Here is a 19,403-nt window from a genome sequence, read left to right on the forward strand (position 1 = left end):
TTGGAGACGTGAGCAGGACAGACGGAACAACTGACGGACAAAGTGTGGACTTTATACCAGTTTTTAAATTGTGTTGATCGGCCGCGTAAAACCAGAGTTATGATAAAAATATCTGCAATGTTTGTTTTTTTTCCTGAATACTGTCGTTGTTTATATTTACTGCAGGAAGAAACGGTAAAAACAGCGTTTTATAAGGAAAACGCTCGAAAGCCTGTGAGCAAAAACAAACCTCACCCCCCAGCCTTTCCTATTGGTCGAAAAATGTACCATGTCGACCAATCAAAAAATGATATGGCAACATGACATTTAGTGGTTTAGGGAGGGGGAAGTTTTAGGAGTGACGGCGGTGTTTGAGATGCGATTGCCAAGTTTAGCACAAATCTTGTGTAGTGAGTGTGTAGTGAGTGTGTAGTTAGTGTGTAGTGTAGTCAGTAGTTTTGTTGTGTGTGTCAGAACAATGGTTTACAGGTGTTACAGCAGTGACACATCTGCTGCTGTCAGGCCTGCAGGTATCAGGCTGCTGTTCTCCTTCATCTCATAGTGGACAGGAATGATTTTTTGGAGCGGCACAAATAATTTGTGTGGCATCAGATTTGATGCAGAACAGCTGATTGTTCTGTAAATAGTTTGAAATGTTTATTTAAAAAACACTTTGGCTGCATTTTCAGGTAAACAGCTGCAAAAAACTTTGTTTGCATAACTCAGTTACTTATTTGAAGAAGTAAGTATATAATTAATTACCCAGCTTTGGTCATTATTTACTGTACTTGCAGACAGAGTTACAGACTCTCTCCCAGACCACAGACTCATAATACAAGTCAGAGCAAAAAAATAAATAAATAAAAATAAAAAAGAAAATGTTTTTAAAATTGGAGTTCAAGTTATTTCTACTTCCAATAGTGTTAACATGCTACAGGTCACGAAATAGATTTGTTTAAATTTTCATTGTAAGTGGACTAAAGCAGTTAATTAAAAGTAGTCTAACATAAATGCTGTAATTTGATTACTTTAATAAACATGTAACTTGGATGCTGGCGTGACCACAGTGCACACGTCTGCCGTTGCTCACAGTGTGACGCTCAGGGAGTTTGTGTGTTCAGACACGTGAAACATTAGAGGGAACATTGACAATATGTGTTATTGCAACACGGTCTAGAGTTACAAGCAACCAGAGGACTTTCCATGTTAAACTACTGAAACCAGCACGCAGCTTTTACTCATAAAGACACACGACCGCCAGCAGCATCGGCGCGCCATCCTTACCTTGCAATATGATGGAAGTGTGATGTTGAGATTGCATATAGCATTTTGTGCAAGTGACCTGTAGTTCCTGGGTTCTTTCATAAATGACAAGCGGCCACACGGCTCCTGAGTGTTGTCTCTGATCTGCCAAAGCCAAGCGGGTCAACGTTAGCCAGCTGCTCATTGCTAAACCGATTCCATGTTATACGAAGAACATTGGCTGACACTTGCAGCACTTGCTCAGAAGAAATAAACGATGACTCACTTTGATGAAGAGTGCTAACCGGTTCTCCTTAAAGGCGTAAAAGCTGAAGAGGTGATGTTGGCCGCTTTTCGTGAGGGGAACAAGGTTACCAAAGCAGTCTGCATAGATAGGTTTGCCTTCCAGGACCTAGTAAAGGTAACACATGCATACATGATGGAATAATCACACCTGACATCTTACATGTTTACATCCTTCTTTAGATATTTCTTCTTCTTAGACTGGAGTCGACCGCTCAAAGGTTTTTTATTTTATTGGGGTGTCATTCCCGAACTCTGTCTTGTATAACTTGGTGTTAGACTCCCTCCGCTCTCCTTTCTCACCTCTACATCTCGGCTGCGCGCCACCTCGGCGAAGTTCTCCTGCTGTTCCAGTGTTTTATCAATCTTGTCATCAGTCATGCAAAAGCAGCGCAATCGGGCCTCAATCGGGTCGTGGGTCTTGGCGAAGATGACGAACTTGGCCATGTAAGGGACACAGATGATTTCCCGATACACCTGAGTGGAGAAGTTGACCGATTCCTGGACTTGCCGACAGTCTATGAGCCAGAACCTAGAAATCAGAAGAGGGTTAGGAGCGAGCTGGTGTCTGTGGCTGATATTTGGTTCAGCTGGTTTACCTGGCAGACACGTTGGTGGTAAAGGACACGCAGTCATTAATAAAAGTTAACGGAGTAGTTCCTGTTATATCCTCCCACTGGGCTGGCGTTGTTCCACCTGCGTGACATGAAATGTTAGAATGTGGAGACGCGTCTCAGCTTCACCCGTTAAGATTGAACTTTTCTACGGCTTCTCTAACCCGTGATGCTACAAAGCAATCGTAGGGTGGGTGTGTCCCCTCCAAAGCCGTTGAGGACGGGGTCGGAGTTGCTCTTGGGGACAGGGATTGTCATGGTGATGGGTTTATGAAATTTCCTCCTGCGCGGCTCCAGAGTGACAATGGGACTGAAGCTGGCCTTGTTCCCCAGGAGCTTCCTCACGACATCTATGCTCACTGGTTGGGCCTGCGAGACAAGAGGAAAGCCTGGCTGTGAGGCAACTGTACGCAGACAGCACATGTGCTTTATCCACCTCTTTTGAGTCCATTTAGTAAAGACATCGACATGAATCACAGCAACTTAAGAAGGTTGAGTCTGTTTTGTTTCCATGGTTTAAAACTAAAGCTCTGAATATTAAGAACAACATAATGACAGCGAAACAGAGAACATATAAAAGCTAACCACACTCTGTTTACCTGCAGTCCAACCCTGATCCTCTTGGTCAGCGCCCCCTCAGGAAAAACTGCCTGAACTTGTGGTACAACGGTGCTGCTGAGGATGCCTCCTTCAGGACCAATCAGATTGCTGTCTTGCTTGATGCGTGACACCACAGCAAAGTATTGTGGGAAATCTCTAGTGATGATACGGCAAATGCGTTTCCTCTCCAGCTCTTCGGGAGTTTCCAGTTCTGCAGAAGGTGAGACAGAAAAGACGTGATCAGGCCTTTATCGTTTGACGCCGCCGTGTCGTCAGCCAGTGTCGGAGACTGACCCTCGTCCATGCCGTTGAGTATCTGGTTGAGCTCCTCTTGAGTGTGTTCACAGTGATGCTCCTTCCAGCTCTCTCCTGTTTCGCTCCTCAGAATCACCAGCTCGCGCTCCTTCCCTCGGAGGGCAGCGAAGTGAGGGATCTCCACAATGACAGGACTGGAGGAACAAGATACGCTGGGTAAGTCCAAGTAAAACTAAGCGCGTGGTGTGATGGAATATAACAGGTAAGAGTGCATTTGTGCATGTAGTGAGGCAAGTCTCCTGTTCTTTGACTGTTCATCTTTGTATCTGGATACGAGCCCGACTGTACCTGTGCAGACACAGAGGGTGCATCGCTCCTCTTGCTCTGGCTTCACTGCTATGTAAATTACAGTTTATTTTTTCTGCAGCTGATGTGTTGACACGTGGTGATAAAGAGCATCTCAGATAAACATGTAGAGCTGTGCTGGATAAAAGCATCTGCACCAGCAAATCTCAGGTGGATTCACTTGAATCACAACATTCAAGTTGATTTATGATCAGTGTGTCGTCCATTTGTAATAGTTAGAAAACGTCACTCTGACACTTACCTGATGAGCACAATCACCAACTAGTTACAACGAGTATCTACAAGAAGCGTCCTGCAGGCCAACATCGGGACAAACACATATTTCTATGTGATATTTATATGGTTACCTGGCCTGTAGTATTTGTTTATGTTTCACTCTAAATACTGTTGATGTTATTTACTTTGACCACTCAGGCAGGAGAAACACATCAATTTAAAATATAGTGAAAAGGCCAAATATTGCCTGGTGACATCATGTGATTTCTTATAAACTCTAAATAAAAACCATACAGAGCCGATCACTGAAGCGTGCACTCATATTCTCCTGCTTCCCTTCGACTTACAGGCCACACAACCATTTAAATTTCACACATAAGTGAGAGACAAATCTTCCCCCGAGAATGAGAAGAAAGAAAAAGGGAAACGGCAAAGCAGGAAGGAGAGAAGTGACAAGCAGTGGCTGTTAGCACGGACACTAAATGAAGTGGATTATGCAGCATTAGCACAAACACGACAGCACAGTAACAAAGAAACTGGCATCCATGGATTGTTTCATATGCAAAACCACAGACTGGTTTCCACCCTACCCAAGAAATCTGGTCCCCGGTGGACCAAGCTGGAGGATTCGGGTAACCAAACTCTCTCCCTCATTTAGAGGTGGGGGGGCACTGGGGAGGTGGAGTTTACTGTGATTGACCGAGCGTCCGTATGCAGCAGTGAGGAAGAAAGAGCACACACAATGTTTGGGTTGAGCGCCGATTTTCTCTTAGCTGCACAGTCAGGACGTCCAATAGAGCATCACGAAGAAATGACAAATAAAAACATACAACATTTACCCCAAAGCTGCGCTTATATTTATACTCAAGTCCTTCTTTTCATAATAAAGAAGACTGACTTTGTAGTTCTTTGCATTTCCATAACACACTGTGTTGGTCACTGAAGAAGTCCTCTGATAAAGCCAGTTTGAATCTGTTAGACTATTATTCTGCATTTTTATTCAAATTAAATCTGTTTATTTGAAATGAGCTCATCATTGTGGCCGTGTGGGGCTAGTTTCACTGCAGAGCTGCAGAAACATTTCACATCACAGCAAAAACTGTCAGGTCTGCAGCAAATCTGTAACTGTGACCATCTCAAACGTTACCAGCAGAGGGCAGAGTTTCAGTCCACATATCAAACCAATCATGGTGCGAGACACTGCAGCTGGAGTTAATAAGAAAAGCTGCTTCATCAAGTGTTAGGGAGAAAGGTTAGAAAGAGTCGCGCTGCAGCTGTTATGAAAGTAAACAGGCCATGCTGGCAGACCGCTGGCACTGGGAGGAAGCGAGAGCAAATACAGAGACAGTCTGAGTCAGGCAGAGGCTGGCAAATTAATCTGAAAGAAAAAGGGCAGCACTTTGTAACCTTTGCATTTATACGGGATACAAATTAATAACAGGATAGATGTTCAAAGAAAAGAAGCACTTTTCGTCCTGCCTGGAAACTTATTGCCATAAAATATTCAAAGCTACTAGCAAACAATATTATATCATCTGTATGTGTAAGGCGCCTTGAGGCATTTGTTGGCATTTGGTGCCATAAATAGACTTTAAGTGTTAACCTCCACACATCCAGAAGCTTCTACAATCATTAGTCCTGTCTTACCCAAGGAACTGGGCTCCAGAGGGTCCCACCTCGATGAGCCTGCTGGCCAGACCCTCCCCCTCAACCATCGGGGGCATGGTGGCCAGACGGTGCCTCTTCACCAGTCGGCACGTCACTCTCGTCGGGGCGCTGCACTTCCTCGGCGGGATGATGATGCGGAGGCCGTTGTGTCGACAGCCGCGCATGGCTCCGCCCCTGGCGTCTACCATGAAGCTGACCAGGAAGCTGAGAGGAAGCAGGAGATACATGCACGAATGAGACGCCAATATTATCCAGTTCAGTCTAATTCAGCTCCATTAAGTGGTGAGAAAGCAGACGGCAAAGCTTTGTTTGGTTTGAACAGTTTGTAAGATGCACACTTACACGAAGGACCACAGCTGTTTACTTGCTCGAGTTTTTGAACACAAGCAACAGTTAAGTCGTTAACTACGTATTTGAAGGCCCCGTTAAGACTCAAGAAAGCACGAGATATGAGGACTAAGGAAGATCCTGTCGGCGTGTTGGCCTGGGACACTTTTGTTCATCAAACTTCTCTAAAGAAGCAAACACACTTTCTTCATGAACTATATTTATTTATGGTTTTTTCTAAGTGAGCTTATTTGTCTTAGACCGTGTAGCAACAACAGCACAACTATAGCATAGTCTTAACTTTAGTGAACTGATTCAGCGAGGTCAGTAATAGGAAACTTAAGCTAGCTCACATCACGTAGCATTAGCCAATCTATGCTCGTGGAAACAGCAGACCAGAACAATGTGTTTTCTTTGCTATGTTTAATCTTCAAATAGAGATGTTACAAAAAAGGATAGCTGCACTTTAACATAGGCTACCTATAACCACGGACAACTCTATGATTGTAGCATGGTAGCTAACGTTCGCTCAACCTTCGGTTTCTGTTTTCTCAACACTGAATGGACGAGGGCTGCTCTGCATTCAGGTTTGACCTTCGCTCTCCATGCACAGTCACAAGTATGCGTATGGATCACACATCCCAGCGGGGTAAAGACCGACTGTGATGAAATGACGATATGACACTAAAGACGGTTCTTGGCTCAGCTTCAGCCAAACAAACAACCATGTTATACAACCCAACGACAGACTTGAAACAGCTGTTAAATTAATGTTAGAAGACGAGATTAGAGTAAACTGTAAGTTTATTCTAATAGTCTCCACACCACGTGGCATGTTAGTAGAAATGCACAGTTCACGAGACACTGAATGAAGTCGACAAACATGTCCTCAACCTTCAACCTTATCTAAACTTTCCTGAACTTGCAGTGTCATGATGCCAAGTTTGTAAAATTATTCAGAGAGTTTATGTTTAATTTACGTTCAGGCTGAGAATACAGGAATATACACGAGATGTTGTCTGTCGAGGACGGTGCAACACATACACCTCTCCATAGGGAGAGCACACAGTGAGCGGAGAAGGACGGTGATGAAGGGGAATGAGGTGCAACCAAGGTGCAGAAGGTCACCTGCTGTGGTCTCCATGATCATGGCACGGAGAGGAGTGGCTAAAACAACAACCACAACAGACAGAGAGGAATCACAAGTCAGGCAGAAGAAATCAGAGAGGGAGAAATCCCAGCAAGTTTTAAAAAACCAGCAGAAGGAAAAGAACAGGGCTCAGCAGGATTTCCATCTACGAAGATCCACAGAAAACAGTTTATTCACAGAACTCTGTAAATGCTGTTTACGACTTTCCTTCAGTGCTGCTGTGCTTACCCTGAATGGACAGGGCTGGAGGACAAAGCCACGTTGTCCAGGTTCTCTGTGCCCCAGCTCAACCGGTACGAATCCCTCTCAGTCTCCCTGGCAAGGGATGAAACCTGGAACGAAACAAACTTCTTATCAGAGACCAGTCATCTAGGGCATTGGGAAGATCATGGGATATACTTGCTCCTGAATTTGACAGAAATATAATCCCCATACAAAACAGCAGAACCGTGGGTGGAGGAGTGGGTCGGGTGGGGTTGCAGCCCTTCTAAGGCTGAATCCTGAGAGCTCAGATGTGTTAAGTCTGACAAACAGAAATCAGGCTCCCTCAGCCCTTCTTTCATTGATCCATCCTCGTCTTTACCGTACTCACATACAAACAGTTTAGATTCACCAGTGAACCCAACCCCACTAACTGCATGTCTTTGGAGTGTGGGAGGAAGCCAGAGTACCCGAGAGAACCCAGGAAGACACAAGGGGAACATGCAAACTCCACACAGAAAGGGTCAGATGGTTGCTGCAAGGCAACACCGCCTCCAGGCTGGATCAATGGACTGGTGCTTACACAGAACTCTGCTCTAACTGGGAACTCAAAGTGCTTTTTTAGTCTCATTCACCCAGTCACACACACATTCATCCTCACACAACATCTTACTCACAGATTGATGTGCAGACTAAAGAAGCTGAGAATCAAAGCACTTCAGAGTGGTTAACAGTACAGTCCACAGCCACAGCCTGAGCGTCACTCGAGTGTCATAATTCCCAACCTTTAGGTTAACATCGTCCCACGGCATCGTTTTAAAAATGCACAGAATAATTTACTACACTTTTTACACGTATACCACCTGCTAACCACATCAAGGACGCTTGGGTTAAGGACTTGGAAGTAGACATATCGGACGCTTTGTGGGCCAATGGGTTGAAGAAGATTAAAGAACGCTCTGTTAATGCCAGACTACAACTTATACAGTTCAAGGTCCTTCATCGTCTGCATTTTTCTGAAACAAAGCTATGCAGCATTTTTCGTCTTTGTGTGACAGATGCAAAGCAATGGAGGGAACCCTTGGTCACCTTTTCTGGTCTTGCCCTACACTCGGGAGTTTCTGGGCAGAGATATTTAATATATATTTATGACTTAAAATTAGAGCCGGATGGTGTACTTGCAGTGCTAGGCTCCCTAACCTCATCGGCACTCAGACGTCCTCTTCAGAAAGCCTTAATGTTTGGCATGATTGTAGCTAGAAGACTTCTTCTTAGAGCCTGGAAATCACCATCTCCTCCATTGTTCAGGGTTTGGCTACGTGAGATGATTGCTTGTTTGTATATTGAAGAGGTTGGTTATCGTTTGGCTGACACCCATTTTAAGTTTGTCGAAATCTGGGGCCCTTTTCTCGATCATATTAATGGGAACTTAACGTAAACTTTAACCCATTTGACTGCACTTTGTGTTTGTGTGAAACCCTGATTCCTTCCTGGACATGTTTCCCACATCTTCTGGACTTGGTGAACTCTCTGTTGCCCTGTCTAAACTCACATAGAAGATCATCTTCTTTGGACACTGGTGTTTCTTTTGAACTTTTGATTTGTACTGGCTAACTGGTGTATTTTTTTATTTTTATTTTTTTCCTTTTCTTTCCTGTTTTCCTGTTTGTGTTTTTTGTTGTTGTGTGTTTGTGCTTGGTTTGACGTTATGTAACTTTGAACTTAAAATCTTATAAATAAACATTAAAAAATGCACAGAATTAGTGATCTGTGTGATGATGCGGCGTACCTGGTGACTGGTGAGCATCTCCTCCATCATGCCTTCATGTTTAGAAGAGTAGTAGCTGTGGTGAGTGGGCGTGAAGGACCTGTCTGAACTGAAGCACACAGGAAAAACACAAGCATGAAACCTGTGAAGCTCATGATGTCAACCCAGCACGGCAGGACATTCATCATCTTTAAAGTTCTGTTCTGGTCGGGATCAATGTCCAGGAATTAGGTGGTGAACAGCATGTTCAAATGCTAAAACTGTACGTAAAGTGTTGGTTTAACAGCAGCGCTGCTGGACACACAAACGCAGCAGCCAAAGCATCTGATCTGTTTATTGCATACGGCTGGAAGGCCGAGCCAAGCTCAGGGAGCACAAACACCATGTGTGCATGTCAACACGTTCCTAACTTTCCAAGATTCCTGTGGTCGTTACGGACATGAGATTCTGGTTTACCAGTGTAGTCACCAGTGCTCTCCCAGCTTTATAAAGCACCAACGGGAATATAAAGCTCTTCATCTGCTTAAAGCGACCTGGGTTTGAGCTGTGGATCCAAAGCTGCAGCAGAGTTACTCAGAAACAGGGTTCCTTAAACGCAGGACTCGGGGAACACAGGACCATGGAAAATCAGGCATATAAGTCAGGGTACAACCAGAGACCTAAGTCAGCAGATATGCTCCTGACTTAGGTGTCTGGTTGTAATCTGTTCTTTAAAAAACTGCTGAAGGTCAGGTTGTATCTGAACATGACGGTAACACGAATCCTCTGAATTCTGGGACAAATGTTTTGTTATATTCCTCAGTGTCAGAGGACATTTTCATTCCTAAGAGCACACTATTAGCTGCAGCTGAAGTAAACAGAACCATATCTACTCATTTCAAGTCTATTTAAATAGATGTGCTTCAAAGTGAATGCAGAAAAGATGGCGCCTGTGTGTGCAGCTTGCCGTCAGCTGTTCTCGGTGTTGTTTCTACTAGCATCCGTTTTCTTTGGTCTATGACATTCGAATTGTTATTAAAAATCCAAACCACCGTTGAGGAGCAGTATCAAAGGCCCCCTGGATGTCCCACCTGTGGTAGAAACCGTACCATTGTCTCTCCGCCGTTATCCACCTAGCCTTCCCCTCAGGAAGAAGTGCCACAGGAGGCGAGGGAGACGGGCTGGAATACTGGTCAAACTCAAAAACTGTGTGGCGATATGCCCGGCTACATTCCCAATGACTACTCAAGAACCTCTCCCTGGACAACAAGTGATTTGTTTGCTGGCATTCCCTTGCATCGGCTCCTCGTTGGATCATACCGGTGACTCCACATTAGAATATCCAGAGCCTACAGCACAGGTGTCCAACTCCAGGCCTCGAGAGCTGGTTTCCTGCAGGTTTTAGATGTGTCCTTGATCCAACACAGCTGATTTAAATGCCTAAATGACCTCCTCAACATGTCTTGAAGTTCTCCTGAGGCCTGGTAATGATTTAATCATTTGATTCAGGTGAGATCTAAAACCTGCAGGACACTGGCCCTCGAGACCTGGAGTTCCACCCCCTTGCCCACGGCATCCGGCCCCACGTTTTTGCAGAGGTGGAGTGGATTATGCCGATGATCTCAGCCGGCAGGGAACCCTGTGCAAGCTAAACTGGCCCTGGTTAACGCTAGGTCGCTAGCCAATAAAACCATTATTTTAAATGACTTTTTCACCACTCGTAACTTGGATTTTCTCCTGGTGACCGAAACTTGGCTGAACTTGGTGAGTTGAGCCCGCTCTCTGAACTTGTCCCCCCAGACTGCAACTGCCTCAATTCGCCCCGAACGACCGGTTGAGGCGGAGGATTAGCTGCTGTTTATAAAAACTGTTTTAACTGTCGGCAATTAACAGCTGACGCTGTTGGCAGCTTTGAACTGCAGCTATTTGAATTACACCGGCCCACACCAGTGCTATGTGTGCTGGTGTACAGACCTAAATATAATAAGAACTTTATACAAGACTTTTTATGAATTCTTGGCAGGAATTTTACCAAAGTACGACAGTGTTTTAATCGTAGGGGATTTTAATATTCATGTTTGCTACGCAAATACTCTGCTGACTGCTGATTTTTAAAATCTCACAGACTCTTTTAATCTTGTTCAGTCAGTCAAAGGCCCAACTCATGAACGGTCATACCCTGGATCTTGTACTTTCTTACGGGCTGTCACTCCGTATGCCTGTACTGTTTGAGTTTCCTCTTTCAGGTCAGTCTAGTAGATCAGTTATGCCCAAACTCCGATCTCGTATGATCCATTCATATATCGTTTCACCTGCTCCCATAAAAATCTAAATCATGCATTACTTAATGAAGTAGTCAGTAACTTGAAGCCCTCAAAATGTATTTTGGATATTATTCCACCTAGCTTACTGAAAGAAGTTTGTTAATCTGTTTGTATATGTTTGCTTTCTATTGTTAATAGCAGTCTGGGTCCGTCCCCTCTGATTTTAAACATGCTGTGGTGGAACAATCCTTAAAAAGCAGAATCTGGACGCAACAATTTTATCAAATTACAGACCACTCTCTAAATTGCCCTTTTTGTCAAAAGTCCTGGAGAAAATCATCCTTATCCAGCTCCAGGCCTCTTTAGATCAACACAACATTGTTCCAGTCAGGTTTTAAAACTCACCACAGCACTGATCTGCTCTTTCAAAGGGTTTTAATGACCTTTTAACTTTTACTGACTCTGGAGACCCTGCCATCCTAATATTATTAGATCTAAATTCTGCTTTTGATAGAGTAGATCCCAGACTTCATCTCTAGACTGGAACAACACGTTGGAATAAAAGGGATTGTTGTGGAATGGTTTAAATCCTTCTTATCTAATCGAACCTTCTCTGTTAATCTCAGAGACTCATTATCCCCAAAGACCGTGCTTTCCTGTGGGGTCCTCCAGGGCTCTATCCTTTTTTCAATCGACATGCTTCCAATGGGCTCAATTTAAAATAAATATGACCTCTCGTTCCATTGCTACACAGATGACTCAGATTTATCTTCCCCTGAAATGAAAATCTGTGAAACAGATAAATAAGGTAATCAAGACTGGCTTCTTTCATCTCCGCCTCCTTGCAAAAGCCTTTTCTCTGCTTCAGAGATTTTGAGAAACCGATCCCTGCCTTCATCTCGTCTCGACTTCTGTAATAGCCTCTACTCTGGTATTACCTCTACATCAATTGGCCGACTGCAGCTAGTCCAAAACGCTGCAGCACGGCTCCTAACTGGGATCACATATCTGCCATACTTGCATCAATACACTGGCTGCCTGTCAGCTTTTGAATTCATTTTAACATTTTAACACTTGTTTTTAAGACGTTACATGTATATCTTCCTGATTTCCTAACCCGGTATTCTCCCCCAAGATCCCAAGTCCCAAGGTCGAGGTTGAAACACAGAGACCGGGCATTTGCCGTGACCGCTCCTAAGTTATGGAGCTCATTGCTCCTGCATGTCAGGACCTCTCCAACACTGGAGAGTCAAACCCGTCTAAACACCACTTTTACTCTCTGGCTTTAAAGTCAAGATGAGTCTGTTTCTATTGTTCTTTCCATGATTCCATTTTCTCTTCATCTATAGTCTGTTTTATTTGCTATGACTGTGTTATTGTGCAGTACTTTGGTCAACAACTGTTGTTTTTGAAAGTGCATTATAAATGAATAAACTTGAAACTTGGTGCTGAAGACTTAGAAGTCCAGATGTGTGGATGGAGTCAGCACATACTTTTGCATTCGATTATGTAGATATGAAAAGGCAGACGGTGAAGTGTGAAGAGGAGAGGTTGCAAACACACACAAAACATACAGGCAGTTAGCTGTTTGTGCATACACTGAATGGGGCGGAGCCAATGTGAGTAAAAAGGGTGGGAAGGGAAGAAATGCACAAGGAGGTTACATAAAATGTCATAAAAGGGAAAAGAGTGTGTTATTGAAACAGCTGTGTGAGCTGCAGGTTGTGAAGCTGTATAGAGAACATATGGAACAACTGTGCATGAATCATTTCATCCAGGAATATGTTTCACAGCGAGGTTGTCTCTGTCTTTAGCTTTTGCAGAGTTTGATGCACCTGTCCGTTCGTCCTCCCTCCAGGCTGAAGCGCAGGTAGTTCATCCCATCCAGGTACTGTCCTGGCAGGGAGTCATCTCCCAGCTCCCGCAGATCCTCAGGCCTCAGATACTCCCCTCCGTCGCCTGTCATCGTGTCGTCACCTTAAGAAGCAGAGAAATGAAACTATCAATGAAAAACCACAACTATAACCAACTACTGATGAGAAAACGCAGTGACGCACCTTGATGTTGGGATATTGTTAGAAATATTTTGGACACAAGTCAACAAATCTGTGCTTGTGCTTGTTTTGGTTTTGATGTTCACAGGTGGAAACATCACAGCCAGTTACTTTACAAACAGGACATTTGAACATCTGGCTGAAAGTGGAAAACAGACATGGATGTGGCTCATGAACAATAAACACAGAGTAAGAAATCTACGTGTTTATCACAGAAACAGCCGCAGGTTCCCTGGTAGCTTTATTTTGGAGGTAGCAGTTTAGTCACAGTCGTAATGCATTAACACGCTTCCCCTTTTCAAGGTAAACAAATCGAATGTGTTTAGTGAGGCCAGCGGTTGCTGCGTCTTCCTGTACAGGAAATCTCAACGCGTGTGGAGTGTTTGGTGGACCCAGGTGTGGACACAGATGCTGGAGGCAAAACTTGTGCTAAGCTCAAAGCGAACCTTTAATCAGGGCTGACACAGAAGGCAAAACAACAAACCATAAACTATGGGAATGACAAAACTAAAAACCTAAACTGGGAGTAACAAAGGCTATGAACGAAGACCAGGACTGAACTATGACGAAGTACTGCGGACAGACTATGAACACGACATGAGAAACTGTGAACGAGATCTGGGTACTGGCACATGAAGGTGCAGGCAAACATGACTGGAGAACGTGACTATGAACATGTCCAATACCGAATCTTGCAGACTAGAATCATGACATGCAGCTAGAAATAATAGAGTGCATGAACAGACGACGCGACACTGACACGAAGACACACTGGGCTAAAATACACCGAGGAAGTCATCAAGGAATTAGAGACAGAAGGGGACACAGCTGGGAGGAATAAGACCTAATGAGACAGGGGGAACACAGCTAGAAACACTGACATAAGACAGGAACATGAACCTTCAGAGTAAAACAGGAAACAAGACCCCACTAAACAAAAACGCAGACATGACACAGAGACAGACTAGACACTGAACTAAACCTGCAATAAACACGAGAACACAAAACCTACGAACTAATCCCTGAACAAGAAGAACTGAAACATAGATTCATAATCATCAGCATCATAATAAGGAAAGAATCCAAAATGCAAAAGCACACCAAAACATAACTCAAAATACTGGGTCAAGCTGAGCCAGAACGGTGACACAAGCAGGCACAGCAGCAGGAGACTGAATTAAAGAACAGTTAAAGCCTTGAATGTGACTCAGCTGTACTGAAGCTGATCCTGCTCTCATGTGTACACTGTGTTCGTAGCTACAGCTGAATGGAAACATTGCTGTGTCCCTCATGTTTGCAACTGAACATGATACAAGAATGTTCCCTTGTTTTATATACTGGTCCATGACAATATGACATCATTTAAAACAGCATCATAGGCCTGATGGTTGGAGTCGAGGAACCCAAAGCTTAGTGGAGACCTCGGAAGTATCTAAGCTTAGCATAAAGACGTTAGCGCGATTTCCTCCATGCACTGATGTGCCATAACATTAGAACTTCCTAACATTGTGCTGGTGCTCCTGTTGCATCCAGCCATGGACTCTCTGTGCTGTTGTATCTGGGAACAAGATGTTAGCAGCAGATCCACACCTCAAACTCGCTGCTGAACTGAGGTCAGGGGGCACCCTGACTGCTCTGTGCACCCCTGTACACGACAAACTGATGCACTGTGTATTCTGACATAACCAGCAACAACCTTCTTAGCAGCCTGAGCTGCAGTATCATGCACCAGTGAGCTGTCCATGACCCTGCTGGTTCACCACTGTCACTTCCACGGACCAGGGGCCCGTTCTTCGTACCTCGCTAAGTAAGTTAGCTGGATTAGATTGTTGACGATTTCGCGTGATCTTGGATCGTTCGGTTCCCCAAAGCTCATCCGGGACTTGCTGTCATAGCAACAGAGCCGTAAGCGTAAACCTGCTCGGGAGCAGGTTTACTTTATGTAAACAGGATTAGATCGCGGTCACGCAGGTATGTCCGCTTCATTTATACGAAAGCAACAGCGATATTCCACCACTGTTTCACCATAAATAAATAACATCAATGTAACTAAAGATAATGCAGCACCTGATCCATTTATTGATTTCACACAGATACATACAGGTCATTTCCTAAAAAAAGGGAAATGTACTATTAACATTCTATTACATGTATGTGATTATTACAGATGTAAGTCATATTTCAGAGGAGTAATTGTAAATTACTTTGTGTAATCAAGATGAGAGACCACGGCTATAAAAGCGAAGGTGGATTTGGGAAGCCTGTCGCAGCCATGTCCTGTCCGTATACGCGAGCCACCCATTGAGGAACGTGCAAGATTGATAAGGAGAGTTCTCAGAATTCAGCGTATATTGCGGGACAGACAGGATCCTTTAGCTCAGCGCGACAGTGTGCTCATAGAGAGATATCGATTTTCCCGTGAGGGTATTATTCACTTAACCAACTTGTTGACGAGGGGGTGCAGGACCACCACCTGTCTTTTTGTGCTCTGCCCTTTTCTTGGTTGCTGTTATAAACAAACAGATTATTTCAGGGTCTCTTTTCAAGAGACCAAAAGCAATATAAGTGATAAATATTACCATTCTGTAGAATATTCTAATATTTCACTTTTACTTGTTCCCATGTTCTAGTGGGTCCTGTTGTGGCTCTAATGTGAAAGGGGATATAATATAACATATTATAATATAATATAATGTAATATAATATTGGATAATATAGTGTAATATGATAAATCTACCCTACCGCCTACTGGTGTTGGCCAGAGGGGCCGATGGCGCGATATGGCAGCCTGGCTTCTGTCAGTCTGCCCCAGGGCAGCTGTGGCTACAACCGTAGCTGCTTCCACCAGTGTGTGAATGTGAGAGTGAATGAATAGTGGCATTGTAAAGCGCTTTGGGTGCCTTGAAAAGCGCTATATAAATCCACTCCATTATTATTGTTATTATTAAATTACTTACGAGTTTGATTTGTCAGCAACTTTCTGCCAGCCCTCTCTCCTTGCTTTTGCAGCCTTTGCAGTGTTCCCTTGCGTTCTGATTAAACTCTGAAACTCCTGAAATCCCTCACTCAGGAGTTCTTGCTCTGCTGCCGAACAATACCGAGCCGAGCGCGCTCCTTCGACATTTTCGCCGACCAATCAGAGGGTTGCCGATCAATGTTTCTACTATCGATGCGTAGCCCCTTTTACGACACCCAGTGATGTCACATTACTGCGTCCAGCTGTACTAATCGTCAACAGCAGGTGTGTTCGGGGAACCGGATTAGCGAGCTCACGGTTAGCGCGATGGTTTGGTCTTGGATGTGTCATTTGATCTTGGATGTAGTAAGCGACGTACGAAGAACGGACCCCAGTTTTGATGGATACTGATCACTACAGCTCCATTTGCCCCCACCCGGGAAGAGCCTCAGAAAGGAGAGACACCCATGGTATCTGAGGAAGAGCCTCAGAAAGGAGAGACATCTAAGGCAAGAAGAGGGGTCCCTATTTGCCTCCAACTCTCTCAACAACACCAACGACCAGGACAAGGGACCACGACCTTCCCCAGTCCCCCAAACCCCTGACAGGCCATCACCACCCTCCTCCCCCTCCCTTTCTCCCTCCTCCCCACACCTGAAATTCACTGAGGAGATGATGGAGCGGGTCAATGCTGGGCTCAGATCTACCCCCCGTCCCAATCCCTTTTTGTCCCCCATAAACCCCCCACCAGAGCGGCCAAAGGTTCGCCATCGATCCCCACCCTCAACAGAGCAATCGAAGTCACATTGCCCAGCCTCGCCCCCCTTAGTTCCTCTTCATGCCCTGTCTCCGCAGTCTGATGCGTGATGTGTGAAGGGTCCGGGCTGTGAGGATTATGGCAGTGATGACTTTTCCCAGGAGAAGCTGGGACCCTGTTTACTAGAAGGTTTTAAAATTTCTGTACTTTTAGGTGACAGGAGACATGTGGCCTGGTCAAAACACAGAGAGCTGCACTCTAAAAGATCTTTAAACATAGTAAACATACCTTGTGTGCCACAGACTGCTCCCAAACACGAGGGGACAAGTAATACCTCTAAAACACTTAAGTTGGCTTTATTAAACATTAGATCTCTAGCTGGGAAAACATTTCTAATTAATGATTTAATCACTGAGCACAGCCTTGATTTTATGTTTTTAACTGAAACTTGGTTGGACCAAAGTAACAGTGGAGCTGTTCTCATCGAGACGACCCCTCCTAACTACAGTTTTATCAGTGAGGTCAGGGCGAGCAGGAGAGGAGGAGGGGTTGCTGTCTTATTTAATGAATCATTTCAATGTAAGCAGCTATCTCCTGGAAGTTTTCAGTCTTTTGAATATGTGGCTTTACAGCTGAAGGCCCCATCCAAAGTTGTGTTTCTTAATGTATACAGGCCTCCCAAATACTGCACAGACTTTTTTAATGACCTCAGTGAACTGCTGTCTGTGATCTGTGTTGATTTCGACTGTGTAATTATTGTTGGGGATTTTAACATTCATGTGGACAACCCTCAGGACAAAGGGACTAAAGACCTGAGTAACACTCTGGGCAACTTTGGGCTGACTCAGCATGTAACAGAGGCCACACATAATAGAGGACACACTCTTGACCTACTGATCTCCAAAGGCCTGAGCATTTCAAAGGTTACTGTGTCTGATGTGGGCCTGTCTGATCATTACTGTGTTTTCTTTTAAAGTAAAATCTCAGCCCACACAAATATATCAACAACAGTGATCACAAAACGGTGTATAACTGAACACAGTAGTGCAATTTTTAACCAGGTCTTCCCATTAACACCTGACCTGCCCAGAGGGTCAGTCAATGAGCTCGTCAATAGCTTCAATGCTAACATGTTAAATGTAATGGACACTATTGCTCCCATTAAGGTGAAGGTTATCTCTGGAAGGAAAAAGTCTCCATGGAGAAACTCCACACTGGTGAAAAATGAAAAAAGAGAGTGTAGGAAAGCTGAGCGCAGATGGAGAAAAACAAACCTCCAGGTTCATTATGACATCTATAAAGAGAAACTTCACAATTATAATTTACAACTGAGGAATGCAAGGAGGTCCTACTTCTCTGACATCATCACTAAAAACAGCCATAATGCTCGGGTCTTATTTTCTACAGTTGACAGGCTAACAAACCCTGCCTGTGTCAGTGGCAGCTGAACTTCATTCGACCATGGCCTGCAATGACTTTGCCAAATTCTTCACTGAAAAAATCCAAAAAATTAGACAAGCAATTGGTACATCAACAGCAGATCCAGGATATGTACTGTGTCCACCAAAAAACTGTTTAAACACCATGAAACAGTTTCAACCTATTAACAGCAAAGACCTGGAGGACATCTTAGGTCAACTGAACTCCTCCTCCTGCTGTTTAGATGTCCTGCCAACAAGTTTTTTCAAAAAGGTCTCAAAGACTTTAGAGTCAGACCTGTTACAGATCGTCAACTTTTCTTTATTATCAGGTGTGTTTCCGGAATCACTAAAAACTGCTGTAATCAAACCTATACTGAAAAAGGACAATCTTGACAAGACACAAATGAACAACTACAGGCCGATCTCAAATCTCCCGTTTTTAAGTAAGATCACTGAAAAAGCAGTTTCTCAACAGCTCAATTACTTCTTAAAACAGAATAATTGCTACGATGCCTTCCAGTCAGGTTTTAGACAGAACCACAGCACTGAAACCGCTCTGACCAAAGTGTTTAATGACATATGTCTGAATACAGACAGTGGAAAAATGTCAGTCCTAGTTTTACTGGATCTCAGTGCAGCATTTGATACAGTTGACCACAACATATTACTCAAACGACTGGAGAACTGGACAGGTCTTTCAGGAACTGTACTAAACTGGTTCAAAACATACTTAGAAAACAGGAAATACTTTGTATCAATAGGTAACTTCACATCTGAGCAGACAAGTATCACATGTGGAGTTCCCCAAGGTTCCATCTTGGGACCCCTTCTGTTTAACATCTACATGCTCCCACTGGCACAGATTATAAACAACAACAAAATAAACTATCACAGCTATGCAGATGACACACAAATATATATCACAATGTCACCAGGAGACCGAGGCCCTGTACAGGCTCTTGGTAAATGCATTGAGGAAATCAATGACTGGTTGTGCCACAATTTTCTCCAGCTAAACAAAAACAAAACTGAGGTAATAGTCTTTGGCGCCAAAGAAAAACGATTACAGGTCACCAGAGAACTTCAATCTATACATCTAAAAACCACAAACCAGGCGAGAAATTTGGGTGTAGTGATGGATGCAGACCTAAACTTAGAAAAACACATTAAGACAATAACAAAGTCAGCTTACTATCACCTCAAGAATATATCAAGGATAAAAGATCTGATGTCTCAACAGGACCTGGAAAAACTAGTCCATGCATTCATCTTTAGTAGGCTTG

General features: G+C 43.9%; 1 protein-coding gene across 2 annotated transcripts in view; it reads right to left on the reverse strand.

The window, feature by feature from the left end:
- ank2b (ankyrin 2b, neuronal) overlaps positions 1 to 19,403 on the reverse strand; it is a 120,303-nt gene that overhangs the window by 29,259 nt on the left and 71,641 nt on the right. Inside the window, exons 26-38 of one of the 2 annotated variants that reach the window (XM_040034603.1) lie at positions 12,768 to 12,909; positions 8,711 to 8,798; positions 6,949 to 7,052; positions 6,699 to 6,737; positions 5,223 to 5,447; positions 4,166 to 4,264; positions 3,033 to 3,187; positions 2,738 to 2,949; positions 2,303 to 2,507; positions 2,124 to 2,220; positions 1,828 to 2,056; positions 1,508 to 1,633; positions 1,264 to 1,386 (exon numbers count right to left, since the gene is read on the reverse strand). In XM_040034603.1, coding sequence (XP_039890537.1) covers positions 1,264 to 1,386; positions 1,508 to 1,633; positions 1,828 to 2,056; positions 2,124 to 2,220; positions 2,303 to 2,507; positions 2,738 to 2,949; positions 3,033 to 3,187; positions 4,166 to 4,264; positions 5,223 to 5,447; positions 6,699 to 6,737; positions 6,949 to 7,052; positions 8,711 to 8,798; positions 12,768 to 12,909 — 1,844 coding nt within the window. The remainder of the gene's footprint in view (positions 1 to 1,263; positions 1,387 to 1,507; positions 1,634 to 1,827; positions 2,057 to 2,123; positions 2,221 to 2,302; positions 2,508 to 2,737; positions 2,950 to 3,032; positions 3,188 to 4,165; positions 4,265 to 5,222; positions 5,448 to 6,698; positions 6,738 to 6,948; positions 7,053 to 8,710; positions 8,799 to 12,767; positions 12,910 to 19,403) is intronic. The other variant, XM_040034604.1, reaches the window with a different exon arrangement.

Source organism: Simochromis diagramma, unplaced genomic scaffold (assembly GCF_900408965.1).
Source record: "Simochromis diagramma unplaced genomic scaffold, fSimDia1.1 OVJJ01000439.1, whole genome shotgun sequence".
NCBI lineage: Eukaryota > Metazoa > Chordata > Actinopteri > Cichliformes > Cichlidae > Simochromis > Simochromis diagramma.